Here is a 15,138-nt window from a genome sequence, read left to right as displayed (position 1 = left end):
CTCAAGGTTTTCATAGGTAAATGGATGCAACTTGTGACTATACTCATAAGTGACATGTATAAACATCATATTGTCTCACTTGTGTAAAAAACTGAAAGAATAAATAAAATCCAATGTACAGTAGATATTGTGAAAGTGAAAGGGCAAGAAACTGCTTAAAAGGAAAGAACAATTGAGATGGGGAAAAGGAGAAAATAAGAAGGGAAAAGAATATATATATATATATATATATATATATATATATGTGATCAATAATTATACTACTACTCTCAATTAGTTCATTAAAAAAGGTTTGTGCTTTCCTTGTTTGATAAACTTTTCATACCAGTATCTTGTAATCTGAATGACTACTTTAAAATAACAATACCAGATATATTAACCATTGTTAATCTCCTATTATTTTGTTTTGAAATTCTGTATCATCGTTTTTATTTTTTTCTTTTCAAAATAAAGAAAAACTAATTTTGTCATTCAACAAAATTTGTTGTAAGTTTGTCTTTGATAAGTCCTGTATTCAACAAGTTGTTAAGTAGTTATTTGAAAAAAGATAAACTCCAGGATCACAGATGTAGCAGCATTCACCTTAGGGATAAATAAAGAGGGTTAAATTATTAAAACTTAAAACATATCCTGCACAGTGCCAAATGCTTGGAGAAGGACTTGAAATGAAATGCAAATATTTGAGGAGTAGGTGCTGCCTGTTCAAAAGAGAGGTGCCAGGGGCTAGTTGAGGTCTCCAGGATGAGGGTATGGTGTGTGTTCCTCTAGCAGTGAAAAAACTGTAAGTAGATTCAGCTCTTGCTTTACAAATGAACCAAGCCTGCTGAGGCCAAGATTGTGGTTAACTATATTTCAGAGAATGAGCAGACAGAGAGGAGGTCCCAAGAAGCATGAGAGGAAGAAAGACAATTCTTCTTCCTCCAGCCTCACAGCCTCTTCTAGTGTTTCTAATGGTAGAGTCTAAAAGAACATCTGGGAGATAGTCAACTTAGAATCCAACATAATACAGAGTGGGGAGCCCCAAACAGAGGGAGATGAATTTTCTCATCCCAAGAAGGTGACTTGCCAGCCATCCGAGGTCCTGATGCATTCCCACCGTGGATTGCCAAAGTCCCACCGTGGCTTGCCAAGGTCCCGCTGTAACTTGCTGAGCTGTCAGAGGTCCCACTGCTTCGACATTGAATTTGGGGGCCGGCAAGCCAAAGGAAGAGCTGAATTGGCAGGGTGCCTACATCAACCTGTGGTGAGTGACAGGAGTGGAGCCATTCCATAAATAGGGGGGCTCTGGCAGACGACATTCTGGGACTGGGCAGGACTGGCAAGCACAAGGGGCAGCAGTGACTTCAATTGCTCCCTTTCCAAACAGGATTGGTGGAGTGAGTTAGGCCTGGGTCATGTGACCTGGCTGAGACCCAATAGATTATCAAAATCAAGTCCCTACAGTGGTGCCACACACTAACCACACTAATCCAGTGAGATCTCAGAAGTCTGACTAACAGTGCCGGCCAGAGCAGCTTGACTGACCCAGAAGTGAGGGGTACAAAGAAATGCAGTGCATGTCACAGCAACTTGACTGATCCCGTGCCACTGCACTCCAGCCACCACCTGCGCCACCTCCAGGCCACTGGTGAGACCTGTCGCCATGGGCTTGGAAGTGACTGGGTGCCCACCAGCTGCCCCCATGCCTGACCCTGCCACAGCCACTGACCCAGAGGGGAGGTGGTGCAAAGAACATCACCACCGCCACTGCCAACGCCAATGCCACCGTGCTCCAGCTGCCATCACCCAGAGAGGAGGTGACGCAAAGTAATACAGTGCAGGCCACAGAGCTTGACTGATCTGGAGGAGAGGGGCCAGCATATGCTGTCCCTGTCTACACTCACTAGCACACTGCAGTGGGAAGGGTCATCTAGCAAGCATGCTTCAGACAAATTGTAACTAAAAAAGAAAGAAACTGGGGCCTCCTGGAAGAAGCAAAAAAGATGGGAAGAAAAAGCAACAAGAAGAAGTCCCGAGGTCCCAACCCTGAGAACATTGACCCAGGACAGGTAAATACAAAGGAGGACGAGAACAGCAAACATGCAATATCAAACAAAGCACCAGTGAACATAAAAAGATATATTTGGAACTGAAATAGTTAGCCAAATAAAGCACGATATAAGAAGATTAATAAAAGAGATACTAAGCACCCCTCAAGCAGACACAGAAGGAAGAAGGGAGGAACTCGAACAAAGGAGAGAACCATTTGATGAAGAATATAAAAAAATAGAATACATGAAGCAGATTCAAATAAATCACAAGGAAATGGCAAATCAGCTTGAAAGAAACTAAGGCTAGATTATACACACTGGAGGACAATTTTGCAATGTGGGAATATGAAAGGGAAAATTTTTAAAAAATAAGAAGGAAACAAGCAGTAACAAAGGCTAGAAGATGACAAAAGGATCTATAAATTGAGAATAAAGAATGTGAATGAAGAAGCTGGGGTACAAACAAAGGAATTACAAAGGTTATTTACAGAAATAATTAAGGAAAACTTCCCAAACATAGGAAAAGGAAATGATATTCTGAGTTATGAGGCATACAGAACTCCAGCCACCTACAACCAAAACAGAGCTACACCCAGGCATATAATAACCAAGATCTCAGAAATTCAATATAAGAACAAAATATTAAAAACTGTTAGAGACAAGAAACAGATAACCTATAGAGGAATGCCCATCAGAATAACAGCAGACTTCTTGACACAACCCATCAAGTCAAGAAGAGCCTGGAATGAAATATTCCAAGCCCTGAAAGAAAATAACCTCCAACCCAGATTGATATACCCTTTTAAACTGTCTCTAGAAATTAATGGAGAAGCAAGTTGCTTCCAAGACAAAGAAGAACTTGGGAAATTCACAACCACCAGTCCAACTCTACAGAGAATACTGCAGGGCATTCTAGAGAGAGAGAAAAGTACTAGGATTCCAGGAACAGTGGCAGAGAGGCCTCAATGAATGGAGCAGAAAACAAAATGAAGAAGATAAGCAGACAACTGATGGCAAAAAAAGAGCATAGAGTAAGAGAAGGTTGGTTATAATCTCTAATATAGACAGCCTTGTGTCATGGTTTATGTTTGTGTCCCCCAGGCCTCATGAGTTTGCATTGTTCATATGTGATGGTTCATTGTATAGTGCTTGGATTGATGGTGTCAGTGCTCCACCCGCATAGGGGTGGAGCCAGGATGTGATGTAATGGCAGGAGGAAGGTGTGTCTTGCTCTTTGCTGGTTCGAGCTTGCCGTTTGCAGCTGCCATGAACAGCAGTCCAGCCATGCCCACCTGTCTTGGAGCCAACTGAGTGTGGACTAAAACCTTCAAAAACTGTAAGAAATAAACCTTTCTTTCCCAACTTGGGCATCAGGTATTTTGTCTCACCGACGATCATAAAGTAACTAAGACAGAAATTTGGTACCGAGGAGTGGGGTCGTTTGCTGTGACTATACCTGGCCATGTTTTTCAAGAGGCTTTGGAAATGGCTTGTGGGTGGAGTTTGGAAAAGTTTGGACATGTCACCTGGATGCATAGAGCTGGAGCAGCTTAGGCTGCTCTGTAGAGGAGATTCTGGTCAGAGCTCTGGAAACCAGAAGGCTGATAAAAAGCCTCATAGTAAAGACCAGGTTTGGGAGGTTTCTGCTGGGAAGGACTGCATTGGTTGTTGGGCTCCACATGATGTGTGTTATGGCTTGGCAGAAAGTTTGTCTGCATTTTGCTCCTGCCCAGAGACTTTGCCTGAGACTGAGACAAAGGGCAATGCACTGATTAATCTTGAAAAAGAAATTAAAAAGCAATCGAATGTTGAGGCTGTGGCATGGCTATTGTTGGCAGCTTTTAGTGAGCTTTATGTTTTGAATCAAGAGCAAAGAGCCCAGCAGGATAATGTACAATGCTGTGAGTTTGGCCTGAAGGAAGATTCCAGGAAGGGTGTGGATTGTAAAGACAGAGTTGAGATTTTGATACCTGAGGAGAAACAGAGAGATAAGAAAGATGGCGCCAGGGCATCCCAGGAAGCAGGTCCCCAGCCTGTGCAGCCTCACAGCAAAGATGAAAAATTTTGCTCAGAGGAAAAAGCTACAGAGTGCCATGCTCCAGAATGGCGAGAGAGGCCAAGTGAGGTTCCAGAATGGCAACAGAAGCCACGTGAGGTTCCAGAATGGCGGCAACACAGAGAAGCTTTTTCTCACAATCAGGTAAACAGAGCCCTGTGATCCAGGCAACTGACCCCTACAGCAAAGAGAGAGAAAAGCCTGGCTACCATTTCAGCTAGCAGCAAACCTTGGCAGCATCCACAACATGCTGATTTTAGGTGCAAGGAAAATGCACAAATTCTGAGGGTAAGAAAGCTTCCACCTCGATTGCAAAGGGCCCAGTTGGCCAAGCAGTGTGCCCCTGAGATGGCAATTTGTGAAGATGTAAAGGTGAAGCCGAAGGTGCAGTGGAGACCCCAGAAGTTCAGAAAAGCCAGGAATGTGGATGATCCAAAGGAAGCTGCAAAAAGCGAGCAGAGAGGATTTAAGAGAAAAGCTGCGGGAGTTGAAATCGCTGGAAGTGTCCTGGGGGTGGAACTACCCAAGGCTTTTGGAACTTACAACCAGATTGCTTCAGATGCTGAGTGTAGAACTCTAGGACTTAATGTTTGCCCTGCTGGATGTTGGAATTGCTTTGTTTCAAATGCTTTCTATTCTCCTGTTTGTAACTTTTGGAATGGTAATGTTTACCTTGTGCCTTTGCATTTCAGCAATGTTTAACCTTGTTTCTTTTGTACAGGGGCTTACAATTAAGAATTTGCCATAGATCTTGGAGGAGACTTGGGACTTGGACTTTTCAGCAATGTTGAAACTGTTAGGACTTTGGCAACTCTTGGAGGTGGACTAAATGTCTTTTGTATAAAGGATGTACATGAGTCCTGGGGGCCAGGGGTGGAATGTCATGGTTTATGTTTGTGGCCCCCAGGCCTCATGAGTTTGCATTGTTCATATGTGATGGTTCATTGTATAGTGCTTGGATTGATGGTGTCAGTGCTACACCCGCATAGGGGTGGAGCCAGGATGTGATGTAATGGCAGGAGGAAGGTGTGTCTTGCTCTTTGCTGGTTCGAGCTTGCCGTTTGCAGCTGCCATGAACAGCAGTCCAGCCATGCCCACCTGTCTTGGAGCCAACTGAGTGTGGACTGAAACCTCCAAAAACTGTAAAAAATAAACCTTTCCTTTCCCAACTTGGGCATCAGGTATTTTGTCTCACCGACAATCATAAAGTAATTAAGACACCTCGATACACTAAATTTTAAAAAAAAGAACCACATGTGGAGTAGATAAGGACATAGGGTCCACCAATATGCTATTTATAGGAAATTAATTAACATGGAAGAGACTACGTGGACTGAAAATCAAATGTGAGAAAACAGTGCTCTATGTGACAGAGAACCAGAGAGTAATAGGAGCAACTAGACCAGTATTTGTGGATAGGTTAGAAGGACAGGCTTTAATAGGTAACGGAATACAATTAGAGATCAAGTCCAGGAGAAAGAATGTTTGTAACCATTTAGGTAAATAGCAGGTCTCTCCCCCCCAATTTAAAACCAAGCGTCTTGGTCAAACCCAAAAATGCAGTGTACCCTGAGGAAGTGAAAGAGAAGGGAGAGTCTTAAAAAAGATGGCAGAAGATATTGTTAATAGTGTATCAGGATTTAAAACCCACATTACTCACACAACTCTGCTTAGATAGATTTTATTCTGTCCCAGTTTGTCTACTTGCATTAGATTTGAGGGCACAGACAGCTATCCCCAAAACATCAGGATATAGCACAGTAATCATCTTTAATTTACTATTATCTTAATCTGGAGCCCTATATGACATATACTGTTTTATCATGACTGATATTAGTTAAATCTGGTTTGTTTGATTGCTGTTTAGTATTGACAGATTTTATTCAAAACTGATATGATTGATAGTATCAAGTCTGAGAGTATAGGCAACTACACTGAAGATTACAAGACTCTACAATACGCATTCTGGTTTGATAGCTGCCTATTTTTGAAGTTTTATACTATATACAAAATTCTGTTTTTATTAATACTATTATGTACTGATATATTCAATTATACTATGCCTGATGATATAGACAATTCTATTGAAGATAGCAAGAGACAACACAGGAACTATGGTAGAACTCCTTGTACAACAGTCGTATATGTTTTTTCCATGTGTTTATAGGAATATGTTTTGTTTTGTTTTGCTTTGCTTTGTTTTGTTTCTTCCTCTAATATAGACAGTATAGAAATACATCTTAAGACTCATGCATGTGTACAATCTGTAAACAGTTTATGGAACTGATCTTATGACACATGATGAAATGAACAGATACTTTGAAGAAAAAGAGACACTAAAGTGCCTGGTGCTGATCCTGCAGTGTCATAATGTGAAACCCAGCAACAGTACTATTCTTTGTTCAGAGTGATATTAGCCTGCTTGGAGTTGTTCGATCTCAACATAATTGAAGAGATGGATAACTGCATGTATGTTTAAGTGTATATGTCTAAGTTTTTGTTGGATAGTTGAACAAAACTGGTTGCTGTCTCACTGTTTGAATCCCCACTTTATATGCTCCACTTCAGTATCTTGAATAACTATTTGTAAGAAGACAAAGCTCATAATGCATTACAAATGTGGAAATGTTATTACCTCAATATAAATCACAGTGCAGTGCAGTGATAAATGCTGGAATGATGGATAAATTAAATACCTTTTGTTCATCATTACAAAGTGTTTAAATATAAGATAACTTTACATTTCACACCATAAGGATCTAAAATAATTATGTCAAAAACAATCCAAAAGACAGAAACAAATCCTGTTATTTTCTCTTGATATTTTAAAGTCAATAATTATTTATAGTATCCCTATCTCCAAATGACAGGCAAATAAGGGACAACAGAGTTATGCCAATGGCTGAATCTCTTTGTTACACTCCACAAATATAACTTAGGTCCCCTTGATTGTAGAGAACTATACAAACTTTGGGAGAAACAAATACAAGTTAAACAAAGCTTGTATTTTCACCGGAGTGGAGGCACATGCCTTTAATCCCAGCACTTGGGAGGCCAAGGCAAGAGGATTGCCATGAGTTAAAGGCCAGTCTGGGCTACATAGTGATTTCAAAACCAGCCTGAACTACACATAGCAAGATCATGTCTCAAAAAAAAAAGGCTTATATTTTCAAAATGCTGATTATAAGGTGTCATATTTCTAATTTATATGAAGTATATTAAAAGATAGTTTTAAATTAGTTTTTTATATTTTATTGCGTTTGTCTAATTCATGTGTATAAAAGGTTGATATTTATGCCTCATAATTCCTATGACTCTTTTAAAAAATGACTCTTACCAAATTACCTATAGACACTTTTATTCATTAAGCTAGGATTTCGACTGGCAAAGAGACTGGTTTTTCCTAAAGATTCCAGTGTCATTTGCCTTCCTGTATCCCTGTTTCCTCTTGTTGCTTTGATCATAGTGAATATGTTTTTAAGACAATGTCCCTTGTTAATTGATTTTAATTTTATAGTACCTGATCATTATAGCTTTACATAGTCACTATCCTCCAGTACAGTTAATTAGCTAATTTTTCTATTTATAGAAACATTTTCTATACCTCTGTGTGCTTGAGAGTAGCTTGTCAATAGCTATGAAGGGAGGATGGCATTAAGTTCATGACTGGAAGAAGATTTTAAACTAGATAAACTTCAGTAACAAGGAAGACTCAGGTACCAATTTACTTTTTGCACATCTTAATTAATCTTAGGCCTGGTAGCATGAAAAACAGGCAGTGGTAGTGAAAGGAACACTGATCATAGCAGAAAAGGAAATAGGACTTGTACATAGAGAGAAAAGGCTCATAATTTTTAACTAAGATTTAGAAATGACTTAGAAACACAAAGATGCAGCTGAGGGTATACTGCAGAGTCTTGGCTCTGCACCTTGATTCAAGACAGGGCTAAGGTGCAGGTTAAATTGCTTCTTGACTTTTCTGTTTCTCTTTAAAATAAAATTTAAAAAACTAAAATATAAATCATGAATTATTCTGAAATCTTGTCCAGTTACAAAGAAATGAAGACATGACTGGAGAATTTAAACTGGAACATTCCCAGGTGACAACAATCTTGGAAGAGGACATTTTCCAGGAGAGTGTGGGATACCTCAAAGTGACTGAGTCTCCCCTGGAAGCTGTTCAGGGACTGCCTCTCAGGGATGGATACTCAGTACTCAAAAAATCTGAAGTGCTGAAACCAAGAGCTGGGTAAGTTTCCAGATATGCTGATATTTGTAGCATTTGCTCTTCTTTGCTCTTTAAGGGTTTATAATGTCAGGAAATTTGTTTCTACTCCTATTTCTCCTTTTCTCAGTTTGTCATTCTTGTGGATTGTCTGTCTCCTACTCAGTCCTTCTGCTCTTACGCTGTCTCCTGCAGCAACCTTCCAAGCTAATCCTCCCTGGGTAATGATTCAGATTTAAAAGGGATTACATTTGTCATCGTGTCTTGCATGTATAAGATCTCAGTTAAAGAACATCTTCTAGTAACTCATTTGTGCTTCTGACTAAGGAAGGCTAAGGAAGTACCCTTCCCATAGTATTATATGGGAGACTGAAGACTGGGGATGCAATATACTATGATGCTAGCGCTGATGCTAGTGGGAAATATTTGGGGGCACCAGAGCCTCCAATAGTGCACATTTAAACAAACTTCTGTCTTTCTCTTTATCATAAGTCTCACCATTTGGGGCTTCTGTTGCATTCAGTAATCCAGCTCCCCTCTGTATTTCTTTTTCTCTTCTTTCAACATATTTCTTTTATGATTTAAATATGTATTTAACTTCTTTTTTTTTAAAGTGCACTTAGCCATCTTTTTAGGCTCTGTCTTTTGCAAACTTCACACAGAATCTGTTGTTTTTTTTCCTAAATGACCCAATATAACCTCTTCTAGATTTGCTATTCTACTTATAAGTTCAATAATAATCAAGTTCACCATCATTTTTTCTTTGTTGTTCTTATCTCATTTTTTTGGCATCAAAATCTCAATTTGGAAGAAGCATCATGTATATTCCTACCTTAGTATCTTCTTGTGCCAACTGCATGGGAGCCTTAATAAAAAACTGGCTACAAGTACACAGTATAATCAAAAGGAATTCTTTTTTGATCTATTTATTTATATTGCTCTTGAACAGAGATAGTGAAAGATTCATGTTTCTTCTCTAGAAACATGGAGAATATACTTGGAGAAGGGAAAGAAACAGAGAGTGACAAAGGACTTGAGAATAAATCACGTGCTTCCTGCATGTGCTCTCTCAGGTCTGAATATCATATTCCTAATCTAACAAGAGACATCCAACAGTAATCTAAACAATCAGTTTGTGTAAAACATGATGTTGAGGCTGAGCAGGACCCTGTTGAAGATGAGAGGGTTTCCCTGAGCCAGTGGTCTGTAAGGGAGGAGAGAACGAGATTTCCACAGATAGGACCAGCGGCCACAATTCAGTGAAAGACATGATGGCCAAGACCAGAGCACTGAAGGCTCCACAAAGGCCTCTTGGATTGGTGAGATGATTTTTTTGCCAAGAAATAAGACGTTTATACCTCACAAATAATGTCGTTGTTCTGTTTGTTCTGCTAATTTTAGAGAAGTTACAATGAAAAGTGCATACCTTGAGTTCCTACAGGCCCACTTCTAAGTCTAACTTCCCTGCTCATAACCACATAGGCTGATCTCAACTTGGCAGGGATGCAGTCAGTTTTAATGTATAAAAACCCCTAAAGAAGAGTGCTATGGCAACCTGCTCAGGTTCTCTTCCCGGTTTAGTTGCTTGGGGATTGTTTGTTTTTGCTTTACAATAAATGTTGCTTTCTGATTTGCTCTCCAGTAAATACGTATGCTCAGTCCTCTTTTTGACTCTCTACTTTATACTTCCTTCTGGAGAACAACCAGCCAGCTGGATGACAACTGCTCATTTTTAGAAGTTTCAATTAGATTATAATCCATGATATGGGGTTTGAACATAAGTCATAAAGAGGTTCATTATAATTCTTACTTAAAATTGTTCTGATAACCTCAGAGTCTTATTTTATATATATTCAATTTCTTATTCCATTAATTTATTCCACATAACCAATATACCAATATTCAATTTTTTCACATTTGTACTATTTCCAAGGATTAGCACATTGCTAAGTACTTTTTAAATGCTGAATAAACATTTTTAAGTAAATAAATAAGCCATGAAACATTCTTAGCATTTTTTTTTTTTGAGGACTTTTTTGTGTTTGGCTTTATTTTGAGTTTTGTTTTCTGTGATTTTTAAAGCAGATTTCGGGGGGTTTTTTGAGACAGAGTTTCATTATGCAGTTCAGGCTGGGCTTGAACTCACTTTGTAGTCCAGGCCAGCCTCAAAATCACAGAGATTCTCCTGTCTCAGCCACTGAAGTGCTAGAATTACAGACATGCACTGCACCCAGATCCTAGCATTGTTTATGAGGTGCTTTTAACTTAGTCAGTATAAAGAATTATAGAACACGAAACCTGTTCCTGAGTGTTTTATAAATACATATGGTGAGATAAAACCAATGCATATTTATTAGGTAAAGTCACAAGAAGTTAAATAGTTTGGTAGAAATTATAGGTGTAAGGTTTCAGATAAATCAGTCTACCAAGATAAGACTTCTCAAAACTGAAAACTGAACAAAGGGTCTCAACATTTAAGACTACCCTGGGCCTACTGAATATAATCACAAGGATAATTATAAGAGAAAGTTAAAAGAGTCAAGGAAGAGATGTGATGACAGCATTAGAAGTGGGATAGTGTATCTTGAAGAGGGAAGAAGAGTCTGTTTCCCAAGATTGCAGGCAGGGAAACAAATTACTTCCTAAAACCTTCAGAAGGAATACAGCTCTGCTAACACCTTCATTTTACACATGATCTCTGTGGCCAACAAACTGAATTTTAACTAGAGAGATGGACATTTAAATAACCATGATAGGAAAACTGAAATGAATACTAACAGTGCGATGTGTGTATAATCAGACAGGTTGGGAAGATTTTGAAAAATGAGCAAGTCTTTAGCTAGGACTTTGAGAATTGGATTTTGTCAGCTGAAGAATAGAATAAGAGAAATTTCTAATTGATAAAACACTTGAAGACATAGCCACAAGCAAAGACTTCCTGTATACAACCCCAACTGCACAAGAAATAATTCCAAGAATCAACAAATGGGATTCTATCAAATTAAAAATCTACTGCAAACCTTTCCTCATGAGTCAGCACCATTCGCGGAATGTGGGGTGAGAGAACAGAGCCTCACCAAGATGTAAGCCGTCCCTACGAACCAACACCATACATGGGCTGCCACAGGAGTCGGGACGCCAGTCCCAAGCCTCTTCTGGTGCATGACCTGGTAAACAAGAAGAGCCAATCTTATCCCCCTCACCCTCACCCCACTCCCCTGTAAGTGACTGGCTGATCCAGAGAAACACAGGCTGTGATGATAGCTATTGCGGTGAAATGCAGTTGGATGCCTGTGGTGCTCTGGTGTTTCACTGACATTGCAGGTCTCTGATCATCTATGCAGAGGATGGCATCTAAGGGGATCTCCTTCTGAGGGTGATAGCAATTTTTAATTCCCTGTTGTCTTGTTTTGAAGTCCTGTATCATTTTCATTGTTTTGTTGAGTTGGGTTTTATTCTATTTTGTTTGATTTTGTTACATTCGATGTCAAGAGCAACTGTTTCAAAAACAGCAGGATGTATTGTGGTAGCCAATTTGGATTTACTACCCTCTTGTTTTGAAGTCCTTTATTGCATTCATTGTTTTGTTTTTGTTGGCTCTATTCTGTTCTGTTTGATTTTTACTACTTCTGAGGGTATCTGCAGCTATTTGGGGACAGCAAGAGGCGTTAGGGTAACTATTATTGATTTCATATTGTTTTGAAGTCCTATGTCATTTACCCTGGCTTGCTTTGATTGGTTTTATTCTGTTCTATTTTCCTAGGTTTTATCCTCTTTAAAATTAAAAAAAAACCTTCTGCACAGCAAAAGAAACAATCAAAAGAGTAAAGATACAACTTACAAAGTGAGAATTGTTGCCAGCTACCCCTCTGACAGAGGGTTAATATCCAGAATAGGCTCCAAAATAAATGGACAATTGAAATGAATAGACACTTCCAAAAGAGGATGTAAAAATGGCCAGTAAATCCATGAAAAGGATGTTGAGCATCTTCAACACTTATGGAAATGCAGATCAAAAGAACACCGAAATTTCATCTTAAGACTATTAAGAATGTTCATCATCAAGGACTTGCAAAACATGCTGGTTAGTCTGTTGAGGGGAGAAGAATCCGTCTACACTGTTGGTGGGAATGTAAACTAGTACAACACTGGGAAAATCAGTATGGATATTCCAAAAAAATTAAAAATTCTTATTGATCCAGCTATACTTCTTAAGGGGATCTCCCTGAAAGAGCAAAAATCATCATACTATGGGGATATGTGAATTTTTTTAGCACAATTCACAGGAGCTAAATTACAGAACAGCCTAGATACTCATCCACACATAAATAAAGAAAGAAAATATGGAATATGTACACAATTGAGTATTACTGAGCCATAATGAAAGACAATTTTGAGTGAGTTACTTATAGGAAAACGGATGGATCCTTATATTGTAATGTTAAATGAAACAAATCAGACATAGATGAATTAAAATATAAATAATTTAAAGAGAAAATTAAAGGAGAGAGGAGAGGAAAAGAGAAGGTAGACATTTTAGAGATGGAAAGTGGACCTGGGAAAAGGGGGATCCAAGGAAAGTGAATAAAACAATCAATATGAAATAGATAAGTATTAATTCCCCAAAGTAAATACAATTATTATGTATCAAAAGTACATACTAATAAAAATTTGAAAGTCAAATAAAAGATAATTTTTAAAGTCCAATCAAACAATATAAATAACAGATTTTGAAATCTATGCTATGCATGAATAATTGTTAGGAGGCTCATATGACTGGCTGAAATTATACGGATTCAAAAAAATCAAATAGGAAAGAATTTACTTTATTATTTTTGGTTTTGAGACAGGATCTTGCTCTATACTTCAGGATGGACTTGAACTTATGATGTAGTCCAAGCTGACCTCGAACTTATGGCCGTCCTCCTGCCTCAGCTTCCTGCAGGCCAGAATTGCAGACATGCACCATCATGCCTGGATCAAAGTCAGAAGATAGCGTTATATGTCACCCATGTTAAACTATGCTAAGCAGAAAGAAATTGGAAATAGGTATGTAACACTGAATCAAACCAAGGGAGAACTATAATCCACAAATGGAACTAATTCACTAGTAGCTGTGAAAACCATAATGCATATTGTAAACAGCTGCCCTTCTAAGAAGACACCCAGTATACACATGATGAAGGAAATTTTACTGAGCTATTAATATGAAAATTATTTTCACAGCTCTTTTTCTTAAACAATAACACTCCTTAAGTAATTTTCTCTTATTATCATTTTCTTTCTACCCTTACGAAACATTAAAACTGATCCTGGTGCCTGAGGCAAGGGATGAAATGAATCACTCTGCAGTATCAGAGTTTGTGTTCCTGGGACTTACTAATTCATGGGCAGTGCAGCTTCTTCTTTTTATTTTCTCCTTGTTGTTTTACTTTTCAAGCATGATGGGCAACCTTGTCATTGTGTTCACTGTAACTTTTGATGCTCATCTGCAATCTCCCATGTACTTCCTCCTGGCTAACCTCTCAGTTATTGATATGGCATTTTGCTCCATCACAGCCCCTAAGATGATTTGTGATATTTTCAAGAAGCACAAAACTATCTCCTTTTGGGGTTGTATTACCCAGATCTTCTTTAGTCATGCTGTTGGGGGCACTGAGATGGTGCTGCTCATAGCCATGGCATTTGACAGATACATGGCCATATGTAAACCTCTGCACTACCTGACCATCATGAGTCCAAGAATGTGCATATACCTTTTAGTCACTTCTTGTATCATTGGCATGCTCCATTCACTGGTCCAACTAGTTTTTGTGGTAGATTTACCTTTCTGTGGTCCTAATATATTTGACAGTTTTTACTGTGATCTTCCTCGGCTCCTCAGACTTGCATGCACAAATACTCAAGAACTCGAGTTCATGGTCACTGTGAATAGTGGGCTCATTTCTGTGGGCTCTTTTGTCCTGCTGATTATTTCCTATATCTTCATTCTGGTCACTGTTGGGCAACACTCTTCTGGTGCTTTATCCAAAGCCCTCTCTACTCTGTCAGCTCATGTCACTGTAGTCATCTTGTTCTTTGGGCCACTGATGTTTTTCTACACATGGCCTTCCCCTACATCACACCTGGATAAATATCTTGCTATTTTTGATGCATTTATCACTCCTTTTTTGAACCCAGTCATATATACATTCAGAAACAAAGACATGAAAGTCGCAATGAAGAGATTGTATACTCATCTTGTACATTATGGGAAGATTTCATAAATGGATTGGTTATGAAAAACTTTAGATTTTTCTCTCACATGGTTGCAGAAAAGGCCCTAAGAAACTTAAGAGAAACACTCGAGGCTTGAACCATGTTATATACCCAGAAACCAACTATCTACTAAATAGTTATATACATTTTACCACTGAAACTGATATTACTGTGTGATATTGTGTCATTTTTTCTAATTGCAGCAACAAAATAAGAAAGATAAGGTTAATTTAGCTCACAGTTTGTAGAAGTTTCAGTCCACAATCAGCTGGCTCCACAGCAGGATAGCATGGCACAGGGGCAATGCTTCAGGGTGGCAGAAAATAACAAAAGCAACAAGGGCAAAAGGGAGAGCGAGCAAGCTTCTTTTCCTCCCTTATATTATACGTAGGCACTCCACCCTAGGGTAGATCTTTGCACCCATACCATGTCTATGTCCTCCTCTTGCCCAGGCTCAAGATGTTTACAAAGTGAGGACCCTGGCTTCTGCTCAGTTGCTTAAATGGCTAAACTCTCAAGTTAACACAATGCATCAACCATAACACCCTGTTTAACAAAGTGTTCAAAAG

General features: G+C 38.9%; 1 protein-coding gene across 1 annotated transcript; it reads left to right on the top strand.

Moving 5' to 3' along the window:
* Positions 1-13,623: 13,623 nt before the first annotated feature.
* Positions 13,624-14,577, top strand: LOC100723201 (olfactory receptor 4F15). Its single transcript, XM_013158574.2, has one exon. The coding sequence runs from the start codon at positions 13,648-13,650 to the stop codon at positions 14,575-14,577; it is 930 nt and encodes a 309-aa protein (XP_013014028.1). The 5' UTR covers positions 13,624-13,647.
* The last annotated feature ends 561 nt before the right edge of the window (positions 14,578-15,138 follow it).

This window comes from Cavia porcellus, unplaced genomic scaffold (assembly GCF_034190915.1).
Source record: "Cavia porcellus strain 051 isolate PalLab524CR breed Dunkin Hartley unplaced genomic scaffold, mCavPor4.1 scaffold_6, whole genome shotgun sequence".
In the NCBI taxonomy this organism is placed as follows: domain Eukaryota; kingdom Metazoa; phylum Chordata; class Mammalia; order Rodentia; family Caviidae; genus Cavia; species Cavia porcellus.
Note: the sequence above shows the minus strand (reverse complement) of the source record. Positions and strands in the feature narration are given on the sequence as shown.

Bases quoted from the DNA above. Each gene is read 5' to 3' on its own strand.
- LOC100723201 (XM_013158574.2), top strand. From the start codon at position 13,648: ATGAATCACTCTGCAGTATCAGAGTTTGTGTTCCTGGGACTTACTAAT.